The 16,356-nt window shown below is 40.9% G+C and overlaps 1 protein-coding gene across 1 annotated transcript in view; it reads right to left on the bottom strand.

Moving 5' to 3' along the window:
* SKAP1 (src kinase associated phosphoprotein 1) overlaps positions 1 to 14,230 on the bottom strand; it is a 301,141-nt gene extending 286,911 nt beyond the window's left edge. The window contains exon 1 of the mRNA XM_061143829.1: positions 14,117 to 14,230. Coding sequence (XP_060999812.1) covers positions 14,117 to 14,165 — 49 coding nt within the window. The 5' untranslated portion in view covers positions 14,166 to 14,230. The remainder of the gene's footprint in view (positions 1 to 14,116) is intronic.
* Positions 14,231 to 16,356: the final 2,126 nt, after the last annotated feature.

The following is a 16,356-nucleotide window of genomic DNA, read 5'->3' as shown; positions in this document are numbered from 1 at the left end:
ATGCTCAAAATTCTCCAAGTCAGGCTTCAGCAATACGTAAATCGTGAACTTCCAGATGTTCAAGCTGGTTTTAGAAAAGGCAGAGGAACCAGAGATCAAATTGCCAATATCTGATGGATCATCGAAAAAGCAAGAGAGTTCCAGAAAAACATCTATTTCTGCTTTATTGACTATGCCAAAGCCTTCGACTGTGTGGATCACAATAAACTGTGGAAAATTCTGAAAGAGATGGGAATACCAGACCACCTGACCTGCCTCTTAAGAAACCTGTATGCAGGTCAGGAAGCAACAGTTAGAGCTGGACATGGACCAACATACTGGTTCCAAATAGGAAAAGGAGTACGTCAAGACTGTATATTGTCACCCTGCTTATTTAACTTATATGCAGAGTACATCATGAGAAACACTGGGCTGGAAGAAGCACAAGCTGGAATCAAGATTGCTGGGAGAAATATCAATAACCTTAGATATGCAGATGACACAACCCTTATGGAAGAAAGTGAAGATGAACTAAAAAGCCTCTTGATGAAAGTGAAAGAGGAGAGTGAAAAAGTTGGCTAAAAGCTCAACATTCTGAAAACTAAGGTCATGGCATCTGGTCCCATCACCTCATGGGAAATAGATGGGGAGACAGTGGAAACACTGTCAGACTTTATTTTTTGGGGCTCCAAAATCACTGCAGATGGTGACTGCAGCCATGAAATTAAAAGAAACTTACCCCTTGGAAGGAAAGTTATGACCAACCTAGATAGCATATTAAAAAGCAGAGACATTACTTTGCCAACAAAGGTCCGTCTAGTCAAGGCAATGGTTTTTCCAGTGGTCATGTATGGATGTGAGAGTTGGACTGTGAGGAAAGCTGAGCGCTGAAAAATTGATGCTTTTGAACTGTGGTGTTGGAGAAGACTCTTGAGAGCCCCTTGGACTGCAAGGAGATCCAACCAGTCCATCCTGAAGGAGATAAGTCCTGGGTGTTCATTGGAAGGACTGATGCTGAAGCTGAAACTCTAATACTTTGGCCACCTCATGCGAAGAGTTGACTCACTGGAAAAGACCCTGATGCTGGGACGGATTGGGGGCAGGAGGAGAAGGGGACGACAGAAGATGAGATGGCTGGATGGCATCACCGACTCAATGGGCATGAGTTTGAGTAAACTCCGGGAGTTGGTGATGGACAGGGAGGCCTGGCGTGCTGCGATTCATGGGGTTGCAAAGAGTCGGACGCGATGAGCAACTGAACTGACTGACTGAATAATTAGCGGGCTTTCCTGGTGGCTCAGCAGTAAAGAATACACTTGCCAATGCAGGAGACACAGGTTTGATCCCTGGATCGGGAAGATCTCCTGGAGAAGGAAATGGCGATCCACTCCAGTTTATTCTTGCCTGGAAAAATCCCATGGACAGAGGACCCTGGTAGGCTGTAGCCCATGGGGTTGCAAAGAGTTGGACACAACTTAGAGACTAAACAACAACAACAATAATAATTAGCAATATTGAGCATCATCTCATGTATCTGTTGGCCATCTGGATGTCTTTGGAGAAATGCCTGTTTAGTTCTGCCCATTTCTCAATTGGGTTGTTTGTTTTTTTGACATTGAGTTGTATGAGCTGTTTGTATATTTTGGAAATTAAGTCCTTGTTGGTCACATAGTTTACAAATATTTTCTCCCAGTCTGTAGGCTGTCTTTTGGTTTTGTTTACAGTTTCCTTTGCTGTGCAAGTGCTTCTAAGTTTGATTAGGACCCATTTGTTTTTTCTTTTATTTCTATTGCTTTGGGAGACTGAACTAAGAAAATATTGCTGCAATTCACGTCAGAATTGTAGCAGGCTTCAGTGGTTGCGGCACACAGGCTCAGCAGTTGCAGAAAATGTTTTGCCTATATTCTCTCCTAGGAGTCCTATGATGTCATGTCTTATATTTAACTCTTTAAGCCATTTTGAGTTTTTTTTGTGTGTGTATAATGTGAGGGAGTGTTCTAACTTTATTGATTTACATGAGGCTGCCCAGCTTTCCCAACACCACTTGCTGAAGAGATTGTCTTTTCTCCAATGTATATTCTTACCTCATTAGTTAAAGATTAATTGACCATGTGTTTATTTCTGGGCTCTATTCTGTTCCATTGATCTATATGTCTGTTTTTGTGCCAATACCACACTGATTTGATTACTGTAGCTTTGAGTATTGTCTGAAGTCTGGGAGGGTTTATGTTCTTTTTCCTCAGAACTGCTTTGGAAATTCTGGGTCTTTTATGATTCCATATATATTTGGATTATTTGTTCTAATTGTGTGAAAAATGTCATGGATAGTTTGATAGGGATTGCACTGAATCTGTAAGTTGCTTTGGGTAGCATGGCCATTTTAACAATATTAATTCTTCCAATCAAAGGTCATGTGATGTCTTTCCATTTCTTTGAATCATTTTCAATTTCCTTTAACCATGTTTTATAGTTCTTAGTACATAGGTCTTTCACCTCCTTGATTAGGTTTATTCTTAGGTATTTTTTGTACACAATTTTTTTAATTCATTAAAAAAATTTTTTGGTTGCACTGGGACTGCATTGCTGTTTATGGGCTTTCTCTAGTTGCTTCTCATTGTGGTGGCCTCTCTTGTTGTAGAGCATAGGCCCCAGGTATGCAGGCCTCAGTGGCTGCAGCGTGTGGCTCTAGGACACAAAAGCCTCAGTAGTTAGAGCACACAGGCTCCGTATTTGTCGTTCACGGGCCCTGGAGTGCATGGGCTTTAGTAGCCACACCCACAGGCTCTAGGGTATGGGCTCAGAAGTTACAGTGCACGGGCTTAGGTGCTCAGGTGGAATCTTCCTGAACCAGGGATTGAACTCGTGTCCTCTGCACTGGCAGGCAGATTCCTATCCACTGCACCACCACGGAAGTCCCTGGACACAGTATTAAATGGGATTGTTCTTTCATTTTCTTATAGTTCATTGTTAGCATAAAGAAATGCAAAAGATTTCTGTATCTTGTAACCTGCTACCTTGCTGAATTCACTTAATAGTTCCAATGGTTTTAGTGTGGCATCTTTAGGATCTTCTATATATAATATCACGTCATCTGCATATAATGACAATTTTGCCTCTTCCCTTCCAATTTGGATACCTATTATTTCTTTTTCTTTTCTGATGGCTGTGCTAGGTCAAGTAATCTATATTCTTCTAGAATATAGATTATACAAATATTCTACAAATATTCTACAAATTTTCTACAGTTATACAAATATTCTACAGTAAAAATATATTCATAAGTTATTTTTGTAATTAAAAAATACACGGACCATAACACCTACCAGAATACCTAAAAATAAAAAGACTACAACATCAAGAGTTTGTGAGGAAATGGAGTAACTGTAATTCTCATATACTGTTGGTGGGAGTATAAAATAGGTTATGATCACTTTGGGAAACTGGTTTCTAATAAAATTAAATGTATTCATACCATATGACCCAGTAACTCCACTCCTAGATCTTTATTCAGGAGAAATGAGTGTTTATGTTACAAAAAAAGTTATACAAGAATTCTCAAAGCATTAATCATAGTATAATCATAGTAACCCAAAACTGAACAATTCAATTGTTCATCAGAAGAAAAATGAATAAACGAACAATGAAATATTCACACAAGGGATTACTACTTAGCAAAAGGATAGATAAATGATACACAGAACAACATGTATGAATCTCAAAAACATTATATTGAGGACAGACACAAAAGAGATCATACTGATTTATGAAATTCCAGAACTGGAAAGGAACTTTATTGGGAGATGGAAATGTTTATGTCTTGATGTGAGTTGTAGTCACACAAGTGTATACATATATGAAAGTCATCCAAGTTGTAACACTTAACACTAGTACATTTTATATACATTAATCACACCTTAATAAAGTACTGGGAAGGAAGAAAGGAAGAGGGGGAGGGATCAATGGATGAAGAGGCTCACACAAAGAGCTATCAAAAACGAAAATTTCTTTTAAAGGGAGGGTGATTTTAAGGAAATTTATTACAATGCAGTAAAGAGAGACTGTCTGTAACTTTCTAAGTACCCAGGACACTTCTCATATTTGATTTATAATATACAGTACCTTAATTAATTCCAACTTAACTATCACATTGGTGTAAGTATATATAAATATATGCCATTGGATACATTTTAGTAAAGCTCCTATTATGTGAATAAAAATTTTATTTTCCCCATAACATACTAATATTAAATATCAACAATGTTAGAAGGAGATCCTAGATGAAAATTTAAGTAATTCATAAATAATTTTATCAAAGCCATAAGCTTTCAGGAAGGCTTGCTCTCTGGATGCTAAGACCACTCTGTTTCTGAGCCTACATCTGTCCTATCTTCCATGTAAAAACTGGATAGTAAAATTAAACAGTGGAACTCAAAGACTCCAAACCTGAAAAGCCATCTGTTATAATCACCTAACCTATAATGCAGCACTGGCAAACCAGAAAAGCAAGCAGTGAACTTGGAAACACAGGGGAAATAAATATGAATAAATGTAGCAGAAATTATAGGATTTCTGTACAGTGTAACGGTTCATAACGTGAAAAATTAGATCTATTATAGTTATGTCAATATGTTAAGATTCTCTGATAATGGTAGAACTTGAAATTTATCTTATTTTTTCTATATTTAAAATAATTAAAAATTGTTTAAGTATTATACTTATATAATGAGGTAAAAACGTTATTCTCTTAATAGCATTAGAATTCCTCTTAGGAAGAGAATCACCATTGTTTAGCAAAGTAACTTATTTCTCTCTGTGTGTGGGTGTTGGTGGGAGCCTAAACCAATAAACAGATAGTGAAACTACCTTTCCATGTGCCCAGAGAAAAAAAACTTTTTTTTGGTTTGTTTTGCTCCAGACAGGATACAGGGAGAAAGTGCCAGTGAGAAAGCATAAGGCTGAGAACTACTTCAGGTGAAAGGCCAGAGGGCACTGTCTTATGACTGGATTGGCAGGAGTTTAGGAACAGGAATGCCTAATATTCAATATGAAGTCTTTTGCATAATTGCCATGGAAACCCTTCCTCCCTCTCCCTGTACCCCCTGACTCTGCAGTGATGTTTTCTACATTCACAGGGACTTCATGTGGACAGGCCTTTGTGGAAACTGAAGACAAGGATATATGTCACGGCCATAGTTTCTCAACCCTGGCACTACTGACATTTTGGGCTGGATAAGTCTTTGCTGTGGGGCTGTCCAATGCATTGTAGGAAGCGGAACAGCATCACTGGCCTCTACCCATTAGGTACCAACAGCACCTTCCCTAGTTGTGACAACAACAAAAATGTCTCCAAGTGTTGCCAAATGCCCCCTGCGGGACAAAACCACCCCATTTGGGAACCTGGAAAGAAAGGTAACCTTGAGAATGCACACCCCTTGAGAGTTCTTCAGATTTTGAGGCGATATTTGGGCTTCCACAAAGAGGAATAGATCTTGCCTAGAGCTCAGAACTCCCTCATAGCTCAGTCGGTAAAGAGTCTGACTCCTATGCAGGAGACCTGCGTTCAATCCCTGGGTCGGGAAGATCTCCTGGAGAAGGAAATGGCAACCCACTCCAGTATTCTTGCTTGGAAAATCCCACGGACAGAGGAGCCTGGCGGGCCTCAGTCTATGGGGTCGCAAGAGTTGGACATGACTGAGCGACTAAGCACACACAGCACAGAATTCAAAAGGCCTGAGCAGCCCAGCTAACATGTAGGACATACCCACAAGGAAATTAAAACATTTCTACCAATTAAAAAAATTCTGTTTATTAAAACAGAAAGATGGAGAAGGAAATGGCAACCCACTCCAGTATTCTTGCCTAGAGAATCCCATGAACAGAGGAGCCTGATGAGCTACAGTCCACGGCATCGCAAAGACTCGGACATGACTTAGCGACTAAACAACTCAGACTCTTCAGGTAATTTCATTGTTAGTAACCCGATATTAGAATGTTTTCTACTCATTTTTTTTTTTTTTTTGGTTCCAGTTGAGACAGAATCTCATCAAATTCCGACATCTCTCCTCGGAAGAGAATGTCATAGGCCAAGGGCGTGGGCAGGGCTTGAGGAGAGAGCAGGTATTAAATGGAACTCTCTCTGTGTTCATTCTTGTTGTATTGAAGTTAAGAGGCAAGATGACTGGCAGAGGGATTCCTTCTCAGGATCACGTTTGCTGCCACATTAGTTAATATCAGAGCACTTTAATCTAAAGGATGATACTGTAACTTGATTGAACTAATTCACTTTTAATTATCAATAGCTATTTTATTTAATACCCTCCTACATACTGGGTACCACTGTAAACCTCTCAGATGACTTGTTATTTTTGTAGCGCTACGAGATTTATTTACATCCCTATAAAGATAACTGGATGTTCGCTTGGGGAAAAAAAAACAAAACAAAAAACAGAGAGAAGGGAAAGATTGAACCTTTTTTTTTCAACTGAGAAATAATGGAAAAATACTATTTACAGAAACACACATGCGTACAAAGCACTCTATATAACAAGGTAAGGAACACATGTATTTCTTAAGTTAGCAAAGAAGCTAACTTCCTCTTTCCTTCCTCCAAAAAGTTCTGATCTAAGGAAGGAAATGAAGAACATCCTGAAAGAACCCCTACAAACCTCCTCTAATTTGGAGGAGCAAGGATGAACCACTGACCCAAGCAAAAGGCCTATAAGTTTTCCTGTGGTGAAGCAGCTGCAAGAAGAGAGATCAAAAAAAAAAAAAAAAAAAAGAAGAAGAGAGATCAACAGGACTTCCTCAAAGGAAAAAAAAATTTTTTTTTAATTTTATTTACCAAACTTATGGTGTGTAATACATTCTAGATATTATTCTAACTTCTTTTCAAATATTTAGTCCTTTATTTCTTATAAATTCAATGAGATAGGAACTTCTCTGGTGGTCCAGTGGCTAAGACTCTGCTCTCAATGCAGGGGGCCTGGATTTGCTCCCTAATCAGGGAACTAGATCCCACATGCTGCAACTAAGAGTTTGCATACAACTAAGAGTTGGCATGGGCTTCCCTGATGGCTCAGATGATGAGCGTCGAATAGATGCTTTCTGACTGTGGTGCTGGAGAAGACTCTTGAGAGTTCCATGGTCAGCAAGGAGATCAAATCAGTCGATCCTAAAGGAAATCAACCCTGAATATTCATTGGAAGGACTGGTGCTGAAGCTGAAGCTCCAATCCTTTGGCCACCTGGTGAGAACAGCTGACTCACTGGAAAAGACCCTGATGCCAGGAAAGAGCAAAGGCAAGAGGATAAGGGGATGACAGAGGACAAGATGGTTGGATGGCATCACCAGTTCAATGGGCATGAGTCTGAGCAAACTCCAGGAGATGGTGAAGGACAGGAAAGCCTGGCATGCTGCAGTCCATGGGGTCGCACAGAGTCAGACATGACTGAGAAACTGAACCAAACAACAAAACTTACCACAAAGAAAATATACAGGATCTATGAGAAAATATTAACCTTCAAAAAGAAAAAGATCTTGAAGAACTAGAGAAAATGTCTCCCTCTGAAGTAGCCTTATTATTAAAGAACATAAATGTTTAAAAATTTTCTATTCACATTTCCAACAACATCCAAAACGTGATTATGTCTATAAGCCAGACTTATAGATGTAATGAAAACAAAACAATGAATGATGTGGAAAGAACACATGGAAATTTTTAAAATATAAATAAATGCTGAATTTAAAACCACAATGGAATCAGTGACAGATGAGACAATATAAGAGATGAAACATAGAGAATAAATCAGGGGCCCAATATATTTATAATATAAACCCTGGTATAACAGAATGAAAGCAATGACAATAGAAAAAGCTTTCTCATGTTAAAGAGCTTAGACTATAGATCAAAAGGGTTCACTATACACCAGGCAAAAATAATCAAAAAGTCTAACTTTGAAATGATCCAGTGACATTTTTGAGAGCAAAGAAAAATATCCTATAAACATGCAGGCAGGCAGTGGGAGGGATGGGTTATAAAATAAATACATCAGGCTGGCATCAGACTTCTCCTCCACAAAACTGAAGACCAGGAGATATGGGTAAAACTTTAAGAGGTTAAGTTGAGAGGAAGGGAAAGGAATGGATCCTAAACCTCATCCCCACAGCTAAGTTTGTATGAAACTAGATAGACACATACTCAAACTCAGAGGCACTCAGTAAGTGTAGCATCAAAGTCCCCTTCCTGAAAAATCCACTCAGCATCATAGTCTCAATCGTCATCTACTAGGGCTTTCTGCACCATCCAATACAGCAGCCACTGTGGCTACTGAGTAGCTGAAATGTAGCAAGCATAATTGAGGAACAGATTTTCTTTGGTTTTAATTTTAGATAATTTAAATAGCTACATGTGGCCAGTGGTTACCCTTCTAGCAAAGTCTAAATATCTAAGAGATAAAGAGCTCAAGAATGAAAAAGCCATGGTACAAAAAGTATGCGATGAACAAGTTAAACAAAAATATCATTGTATTTCATTAAATATAAACTATCCAAAAAATCATTATAGCTGTGGTTTTAAATATTATGCAAATATCAAAATAATTCTTATAACCTAATATTCACAATAGAAACATTAATAATTCTGAGCCTAAAATCTCAGATTATATAAGCCATTTCACATTTCACACTGGAGGAAAGAGTAGGAGGTACTGTTTCATTCTTAACATTGCTAATCAAAGGGACAGGGTTCATTTTGTTTGTTTTTTTTAGCTATAAGGGTAAAACTATCAGTGGAATAAAACTAGGATGTATAACTTTAAAATCACTCAAAAGGAAAAAAAAAAAAAGAACGTGAGTGATCTAAGAAGATGCTCAGGTGACCACAGCAAGTGAAAAACAGTAAGTGGAAAAATCAGTATACAAAACTATACACACAATATGTCCCAACTTTTAAAGTCTGTACAAATAATAAAAACTGAAAAATATGCATGGAAATTTAACAGTTGTTGACTATGCTGCTGCTAAGTCACTTCCGTCGTGTCCGACTCTGTGCGACCCCATAGATGGCAGCCCACCAGGCTCCACCGTCCCGGGGATTCTCCAGGCAAGAACACTGGAGTGGGTTGCCATTTCCTTCTCCAATGGGTGACTGTTTTCTAAATCTTATACATGAGCAATACTATTTTTATAACAAAAAATTTAGCATAAAAAAGAAACAAGGGACTTCTCTGGTGGTCCAGTGGTTAAGAATCTGCCTTCCAATACAGGGGATGTGGGTTCAATCTGTGGCTGGGGAACTAAGATCCCACTTGCAGCAGGACAACTAAGCCTGTACCCCACAGTTAGAGAGCCTGAGCATCACAAATGAAGGGCCCGCACGGCCAAAAAAAAAAAAAAAATTAGTTAAAAAAAAAAAGAAAGAAATAGAAGTATAGTCACATACATTTCAGAATTTAGCCAAACAGTACTGCCATTTATCCAGAAGACAACCCAGTATTAAAAAATTAAGCAAAAAAGACTGTTAGCAGCCAATGCATAAGTCGAAAAGTGCAGACCTAAAGTTTGGGTATCATGTTCATCAAGATAGACCTTCATGTTTTCTTTTACACATATCTTAATTCCAATGAACTTAATTATCTAATGTTTCTAGAGCATTGGGGATACAGATACACTGAGAACAGTACAAAGTGATAGGCCTTGTCTAACTGTAGGAAACAATGACAGAAATTAAAATATAAAATGGACACAGACATTCACAAAGCAGTCCAGTGGCAATTATGGCAAAAACATCCCTAAATAACTTAATATATCTCTATAAAGTATGATAATTTATATTCACTATAACTTGGAGTTAAAGTGTTCAGAGGAGGTCCTCTTGCATGCAGACTGGTTGAGGAAGTGTGAAAAGTTTCTATAAAATCTGAGAAAAAATTTGATCACAAATGTTTATAATAAAAATAGTGCTTAAAGAGAACATCTTCAGCTATCCAGCACAACTCACTCCTGCAAGTACCACAGAGTTGGAATTTTACTATATTGAAAAAGATTTTATGGTTGGCTACATCAACCAATACAAATCTGGAGAACAATCTGGAATGAAATGATTAATGACTTCTTTCCAAGGAAGTTTAAAACAAGTAACTATAGGCATATCAGAATCAGCATTAATGCAGCAATTGCTACTAAATGCAGCTGAATTGTGGATGTTATTTTGGCTCTGATCCATGTTTGAGCAGGATTTAGGTACCTTGTAGATCCTTATTACCTGTTAAAGTCAGTAAGCTCCACCCCATCACACAGGACAAATTATGAACTAAAGAAATATTTATTCTATTTCCTTTACACCTGCCTCTTGTGCTGCTGACTTCAAAAGTGATATTAGAAAGACAAGGAAGAAACTGATTATGTTTGTATCTGTGAAACAAAGACTATGCAAACTGTCAGCACGCCATTGTTTTTGTTTTCAGCGTGGTTATCACAATGCAAAAACAAAATGATAACTTCTACTCCTGAAAACTGATTATTTGAAAATAGACCTCAATATTTCTTCCTCTTTCAACAAGGCAGTAAATGTCCTTCACTTTACTTATCTACAAGGTACTTATTTGCTGAAATGGACTAGTTACTATTTCTCTATGAGAGCCTGACAGAATCTGAGGAAGATGGTTCCTGAGTTACTCTAGAAATCTCTCACTGCTTTGATATTTGCCCAAAATCAAAGAAAGCACTGAGAAAAAAAAAGGAAAAAAAAATAAAAAATAAAAATCCCCACCTTCCACACATCTCTAGTACTAAAAAAAAAAAAAGCGCAATCACAATACTGGTTAATGGTCCTTTAGAACTCTGACCTCTCCAACCTTCTATTTGTCCTTTGTTCCTTTTCCTTTTAAATAGCCTTACTGGTGGTTTTATCCTGATTACAGAAGTAATACCTGGTCATTGTCGTGGTTCAAACAACATGAAGATGTATGAAATAAAAGTAATAACCTCTCTCTCCCCAATCTTCTCTTTCCCCTCCCTAGAGAACCAATTTAGGAACTTGGTGTATATTCTTTCTTACTCCTTCTTAGGCTTACACAAATATATATCAAATATGGGGTATTTTGGGGGGGGGGGTTGTTTTCAAACAAAAACGGTATGTTATTTACACTGCTGTACATCTTGCTTTTTAGTCTCAAAAATACGTTATCAACACCTCCCAAGCCAATATATAAAGATCCACCTCACCCTTTTTAACGGTTACAAAATATTCCATAAGATGGATGATTCCATAAGATACCATCGCCTGACTTCTCCCAACTCATAGGCACTTACTATGCATCCTGGTACATATACTTTGGGCTTCCCAGATGATTCAGTGGTAAAGAATCCACCTGCCAATGCAGGAGAAGCAGGTTTGATCCCTGAGTCGGGAAGATCCCCTGGAGAAGGAAATGGCAACCCACTCCAGTATTCTTGCCTGGAGAATTCCATGGACAGAGGAGCCTGATGGGCTTATACAGTCCATAGAGTTGAATACAACTTAGCGACTAAAATAAACAAACAAAAATATATACTTCATGTTCTTTACTTTCAGTAACACAGATTCCTAGGAGTGGAGTTTCTTGGACAAATGCTTAAAATTTTCTCCTTAAACAAAATTAATTTTAGACCTTCAGCATTTCTGTTCCCTTCTTCATTATGCAAAATCTGGCACAAACCTTTCATAATGCTTTGCATATCTTATTTTTCAAAGCACACACATTATGTCAAAAAACGCCCCTGTCATTTATGCTCTTGTAGTTATAAATAAATAAATGCTAAAGTTATGGCGATGATGGTCAGCATTAAATCACTGTGCAAATGCTTATGCCTTGGTTTATGAAAGTAGTAATTCATTGTGGAAACTCCACCCCCACAGCCTGTGGCAGCACTAAAGTGGCAGCCCTCTCACCCTATGACTCCCTCCACTCAGTGACAATATAGAGATCAGAACCTACATATTTTCTAATTGTCAGCAGTTAACCTTAAAAAGTGTGTGTGGGGGTGGGTGGGGGAAGACAAACAGCAACAGATGATAAATTGACAGCCATTATGGGTTTCTAATATTTACAAACTATTTGTAGCACAGTGAATAATTCTGTTGGTCTACAACAGAGAGTGTGTTCCATAAAAAACAAAACCTACAACCAATATGTTGCTATGATTACACAAACCTTTCAAAAGTATATTCTCCAAACATTTTTCAATAGAATTATTGGTTGAATTCCACTTTCACATTTTTCTCTCTACTTCAGATTCAAACTCTAATTACACACTTAAAAAAAGGGGGGGGGGGGCTTAAAGTAATACATTAACCAACACAGCTCCTTAGAATTTAATCTTGGACTGTTCTATATATTCCAAAGACCCGAGCACCAACAGAGATTGTTAAGACACAGCAAGTTTGATACAGAGGTATGTGACATGCAATTAATCTCCATTCATACTCTGCTCTACTTGTCAGCAAACAAAGGTTCTGCTTTAGGAGGAGATCTGAAGACTTCAATTAAAAACAGTCAGCTAACAAGAAAATAATCTAAACTAAAGGAAGGTGGCAGGTGCAGAAATGAGTTGTTTACCAAAGTGTCAGTTTTGAACAATAAAGAACTGCACATCAAAAATGCTGAAGAAGTGGATGTCATTGTAAGCCTCTGAAAATAAAAAGGAATTTTCTATCAAGGCTGTAAACAAAATGTAAGTATAGTTTAACTAGTTTGTAAAACAGGTTTCTTCTCAACAAATGACAAATTCTCAATAAAAAGAATCAGTTTATATCTTTAACTGCAAAGCAGAATGAAACTTTTTGCCACAGCTCCTTCTCTCCTGGAAACCAGACACCGTACAGACTCTCTTTACATTTGTAATTACTGAGCCAACAGCAGACGGAAAGGCTGGATTCCTTCTAGACATCCAGATGATGCTCTTTTACCCCGCAAATACTTTTCTATTCTGAAAATTTAGATTCACTCAGGTCGCAAGCAAAATAAATTTTGGAAACTTAACCTCATAAGAAATACGTAGTTGACAGCTTTTATGGAAGCAACCCAGAATGGAAACAGCGCTACAAACAGACTGAAAAGACTTGCCAAATATTTGATTAGGAGGCATTTATACCAAGATAACATGGTAATGGAGATATAAAACCAATTAAATTGAGAGAAACTGGAAAAAAAAAAACAAAAATACTGCTTGCCAAAAGTATGACCTGCCCAAAACAGGCCATCTGTTAAGTATGCGTCAAAAATGTCACATCGATGCCAAAAGGCTTAACTCTGAGCAGTTTCCTCCTGGGTCCCTTATGCAAACACAGATTCCAGGTCCCCATCCTTCCAGGAAGGTCAGTTACAGGAAAAGCAAATTATTAATACTTTTTCACCAGGAAAAGTGGGAGGCAAGCAGATCTTGCCCCTGAGCAAAAAGTGTCTCTGGAGTGTTACAGCTGGACGTGTTGAGTGTTTGTGAGTATGGCCTTAACTCTTACAAGGACCGATGGCCTCTACGGTTTGAGGGTGAACACACCGCAATGGGGCACTTCTAGAAAGGGAAGAGATGTAACACTGGGATCCGACCCCCCGGGGCAAGAGGGAGGTGCAAGAACGAGTCTGCAGGCGGGCGAAGGGGGCCTGAGGTCTGGGTGGCCAGGCCTTGGCCGACAGGAGCCCATGAGCCCTAACAGCCCCGTGAGACCGTGGGGAGCTCTAAGCGGGAAGGTCAGGGTCCCCTGTGAAGGGGCAGAGTCAGGGCTGGAGAGGGGCCAGCGCATAACCCACAGACGCAGGGCGTCCTGAAGAGAAAGGGACAGGGTGAAGGCCAGCCACGGCGGCCCGGGGACCTTGAACCCGGCCAGAACTTGCTGAGAAGCCGGGAGGCTAAGTGGAAAGGTGGAGACGCCTTAAGGAAAAAGAAAATGTGTTACTAGGAGTGAAAGGGACCCCTGAGCGAGGGGTGAACAGCTGGCTCTGCAGAGTCAGGACTCCGGCAGCAGCCTCGAGGTTCTAGAAGGCGGGAGGGAGCCGACGGGAAAGGCCGGCCTTGGGAGCCGCTGGCGTCTCGGCTGCTGCCGGCTCGGCACGTGCGACTCCCGGCGGGCTCGGCGGCGCCCGGGCCAGCGGGGCGTTACCTTCCAGGAGCCAAAGGATCTCCTCGGGGAGGGCGGCGGCGGCCTGCATGTGGCGGGCGGCGGGAGAGGGCCGGACAGGCGGGCGGGCGGGCGGCTGCGGCGGCACCTGGCCCTCAGTCGCCGGCGCCGCGGGGCCGAGCCGCAGGGCGGGGCGCGCTCAGGAAGCGGCGCGCGGCGGGCGGGGCGCCTGGGCGGCGGCGACACCTGTGCGCGGGGCCCGCGACCCCACGCCCGCGCCCCAGGGAGGAGGCGCCCGCCCCGCGGCCCCCATTCCCTGTCAAAACAAAGACGCGACGCGACTCCAGGCACCTCGCCCCCGGGAGCTCCCCATTCTAAGCTCCGGACCGCGCGCCTCGCCGGCAGGTGGAGAAGCCACCGTGGGGCCGAAATGAGGCGTAAGGAGGCGGAATCCGAGGACAGGGTCAGTCCCCGCCAGGCCGGGCCGCAGTCATTCCCGACCCAGTTCGCGCGTCCAAGCCCGGAAAACCAGGGCAGAACCGGTGGTCAGGCAAACCAGGACTGTTCGAGGGAATGATCATAAGTCCCAATAAATAATCTCAAGTCACCAACTTTGGGGAGAATCAAAGCAGTCCCGCTGCAATGGAAACAGGGAGGCAAAGTATCCCTTCCTCCCTAAGGCTGAAAGGATGAGAGGAAAAAGAAGCGGTAACCCAGAGAGAAAGCTAAGGGAGAGGGCATCCAGTGCTTTCCATGTAAGAGTTTAAAACGGAGGAAAGTGAAGGACAAGATAACTGAAGTGGGCTTCCTTCTCATTCAGAGTATGTAGGTGTCAGGTGTCCTAGGTGTGATATGGCCCTGTGGGTAAACAGGACCACTCTGTATTATTTATCACAACTTCTGTGAATACACAGTTACCTTGAAGTGTGTTTTTGTTTTTTTTTTTTTTAAGTATAGGGCAAGTATCATGAAAAAAGTATAAAGTGCCATGGGTGATACAAGGAGGGAGATGAATATAAGAAAAGGAGGGAAATGTGTGTGGGGTTTAGTGGTGTATGTGGCATTTGAGATGGCTTTGAAGACACCACACTTTGAAGGGGCAAGGGGGCAGGTGGAAGGACCAGAGTAAACAAAGATGGAAAAGCCTTCTCCTGCTTAAAGACAGCTTCTGGATGGTGTAGGGAGATTACAGTTGTCAAGAAAAACTGAAGTTCTATTGTGAAGGAACTTGAAAGAGTGAGGATTCTGAACTCATTTGAGTGGACATTGGGAGCCACAGACAAATTTTGAGATGGGGAGTGAGCTAACCTGAGCCCCTGCACATCTCACTTCACCTCTATCAGTTTCCTTCTTTGTAAAAAATAGTTTCTATTATCAGATTCTATGTACACTAGAATATGTGGAAAGGACTGGGAATAGTAAGAGAAAGGAAACAGAAGATGGGTGAAGTGGCTTTTACGGTAGCCTTAGGGGAAATAATGACAGAACCGTGGATATGGGGATGGGGATACGGAGAAACTGTTCAGAGGACTCCTGGAAGCAGTTCCTGCCTCCAGGCATAGCTTCCCCTCCAGAGATACAGTTTCAAGCTTGGGGGCTTGATCCTTTAAGGGGTCTAGCGACTTTGAGCCATCCATACATCTAAGTGCCGCACCTGAAGAGGAATGATGCCTTGACTCACATGACTCACCTACCAGTTGCAGTAATTGTGGTGGAAGTGTAGGGAACAGAGGCTGGCTAAAGTCTCTGGGGAATCTGGCCCCTGTTGCAAGGCGTGATAGCCCTGGGAAAGTTAACATGGGCAGGCTGCCTCCTTCAGGCTCCAGAGTAAGACCAGTTCCCCACTGGGGCATTTTTCCCACACGCACTGCTCCTTCTATAAAATTGTAGCTGCTCTGGAATCATTTTTGAGTATTATGACATGTGTTAAAAGGCAAGGGAGCTCTGTGTACTACAGTTGCAATTTTTCTTAAATCTATACCTGTTCTAAAAAAACAGCAAGGGGAGCATAGTCCCTCCTATATGTAACCCCAGCACTTTGCCTTGCTTTCCTCTCAACAGTGGGAGGAAGTTTGACAACCTCCCTCCCTTCTTCGAGGGTATTTGTCAAATGCTGAAATAGGCTACAAGTTAAAGGGTTGTTTGATAAAAAGCAATAAACCCTGGTAATTGCACATCCTATCAGGCCTCACTGCCTGTCATAGCTTACTTATACCAAGGGAAGCAGCAGAAACTCAAGGCAAAGATATTCTACATCCATTCTGGGTGTAGAGAGATGGAGT

Source organism: Dama dama, chromosome 5 (genome assembly GCF_033118175.1).
Source record: "Dama dama isolate Ldn47 chromosome 5, ASM3311817v1, whole genome shotgun sequence".
Taxonomy (NCBI): domain Eukaryota; kingdom Metazoa; phylum Chordata; class Mammalia; order Artiodactyla; family Cervidae; genus Dama; species Dama dama.
Note: the sequence above shows the minus strand (reverse complement) of the source record. Positions and strands in the feature narration are given on the sequence as shown.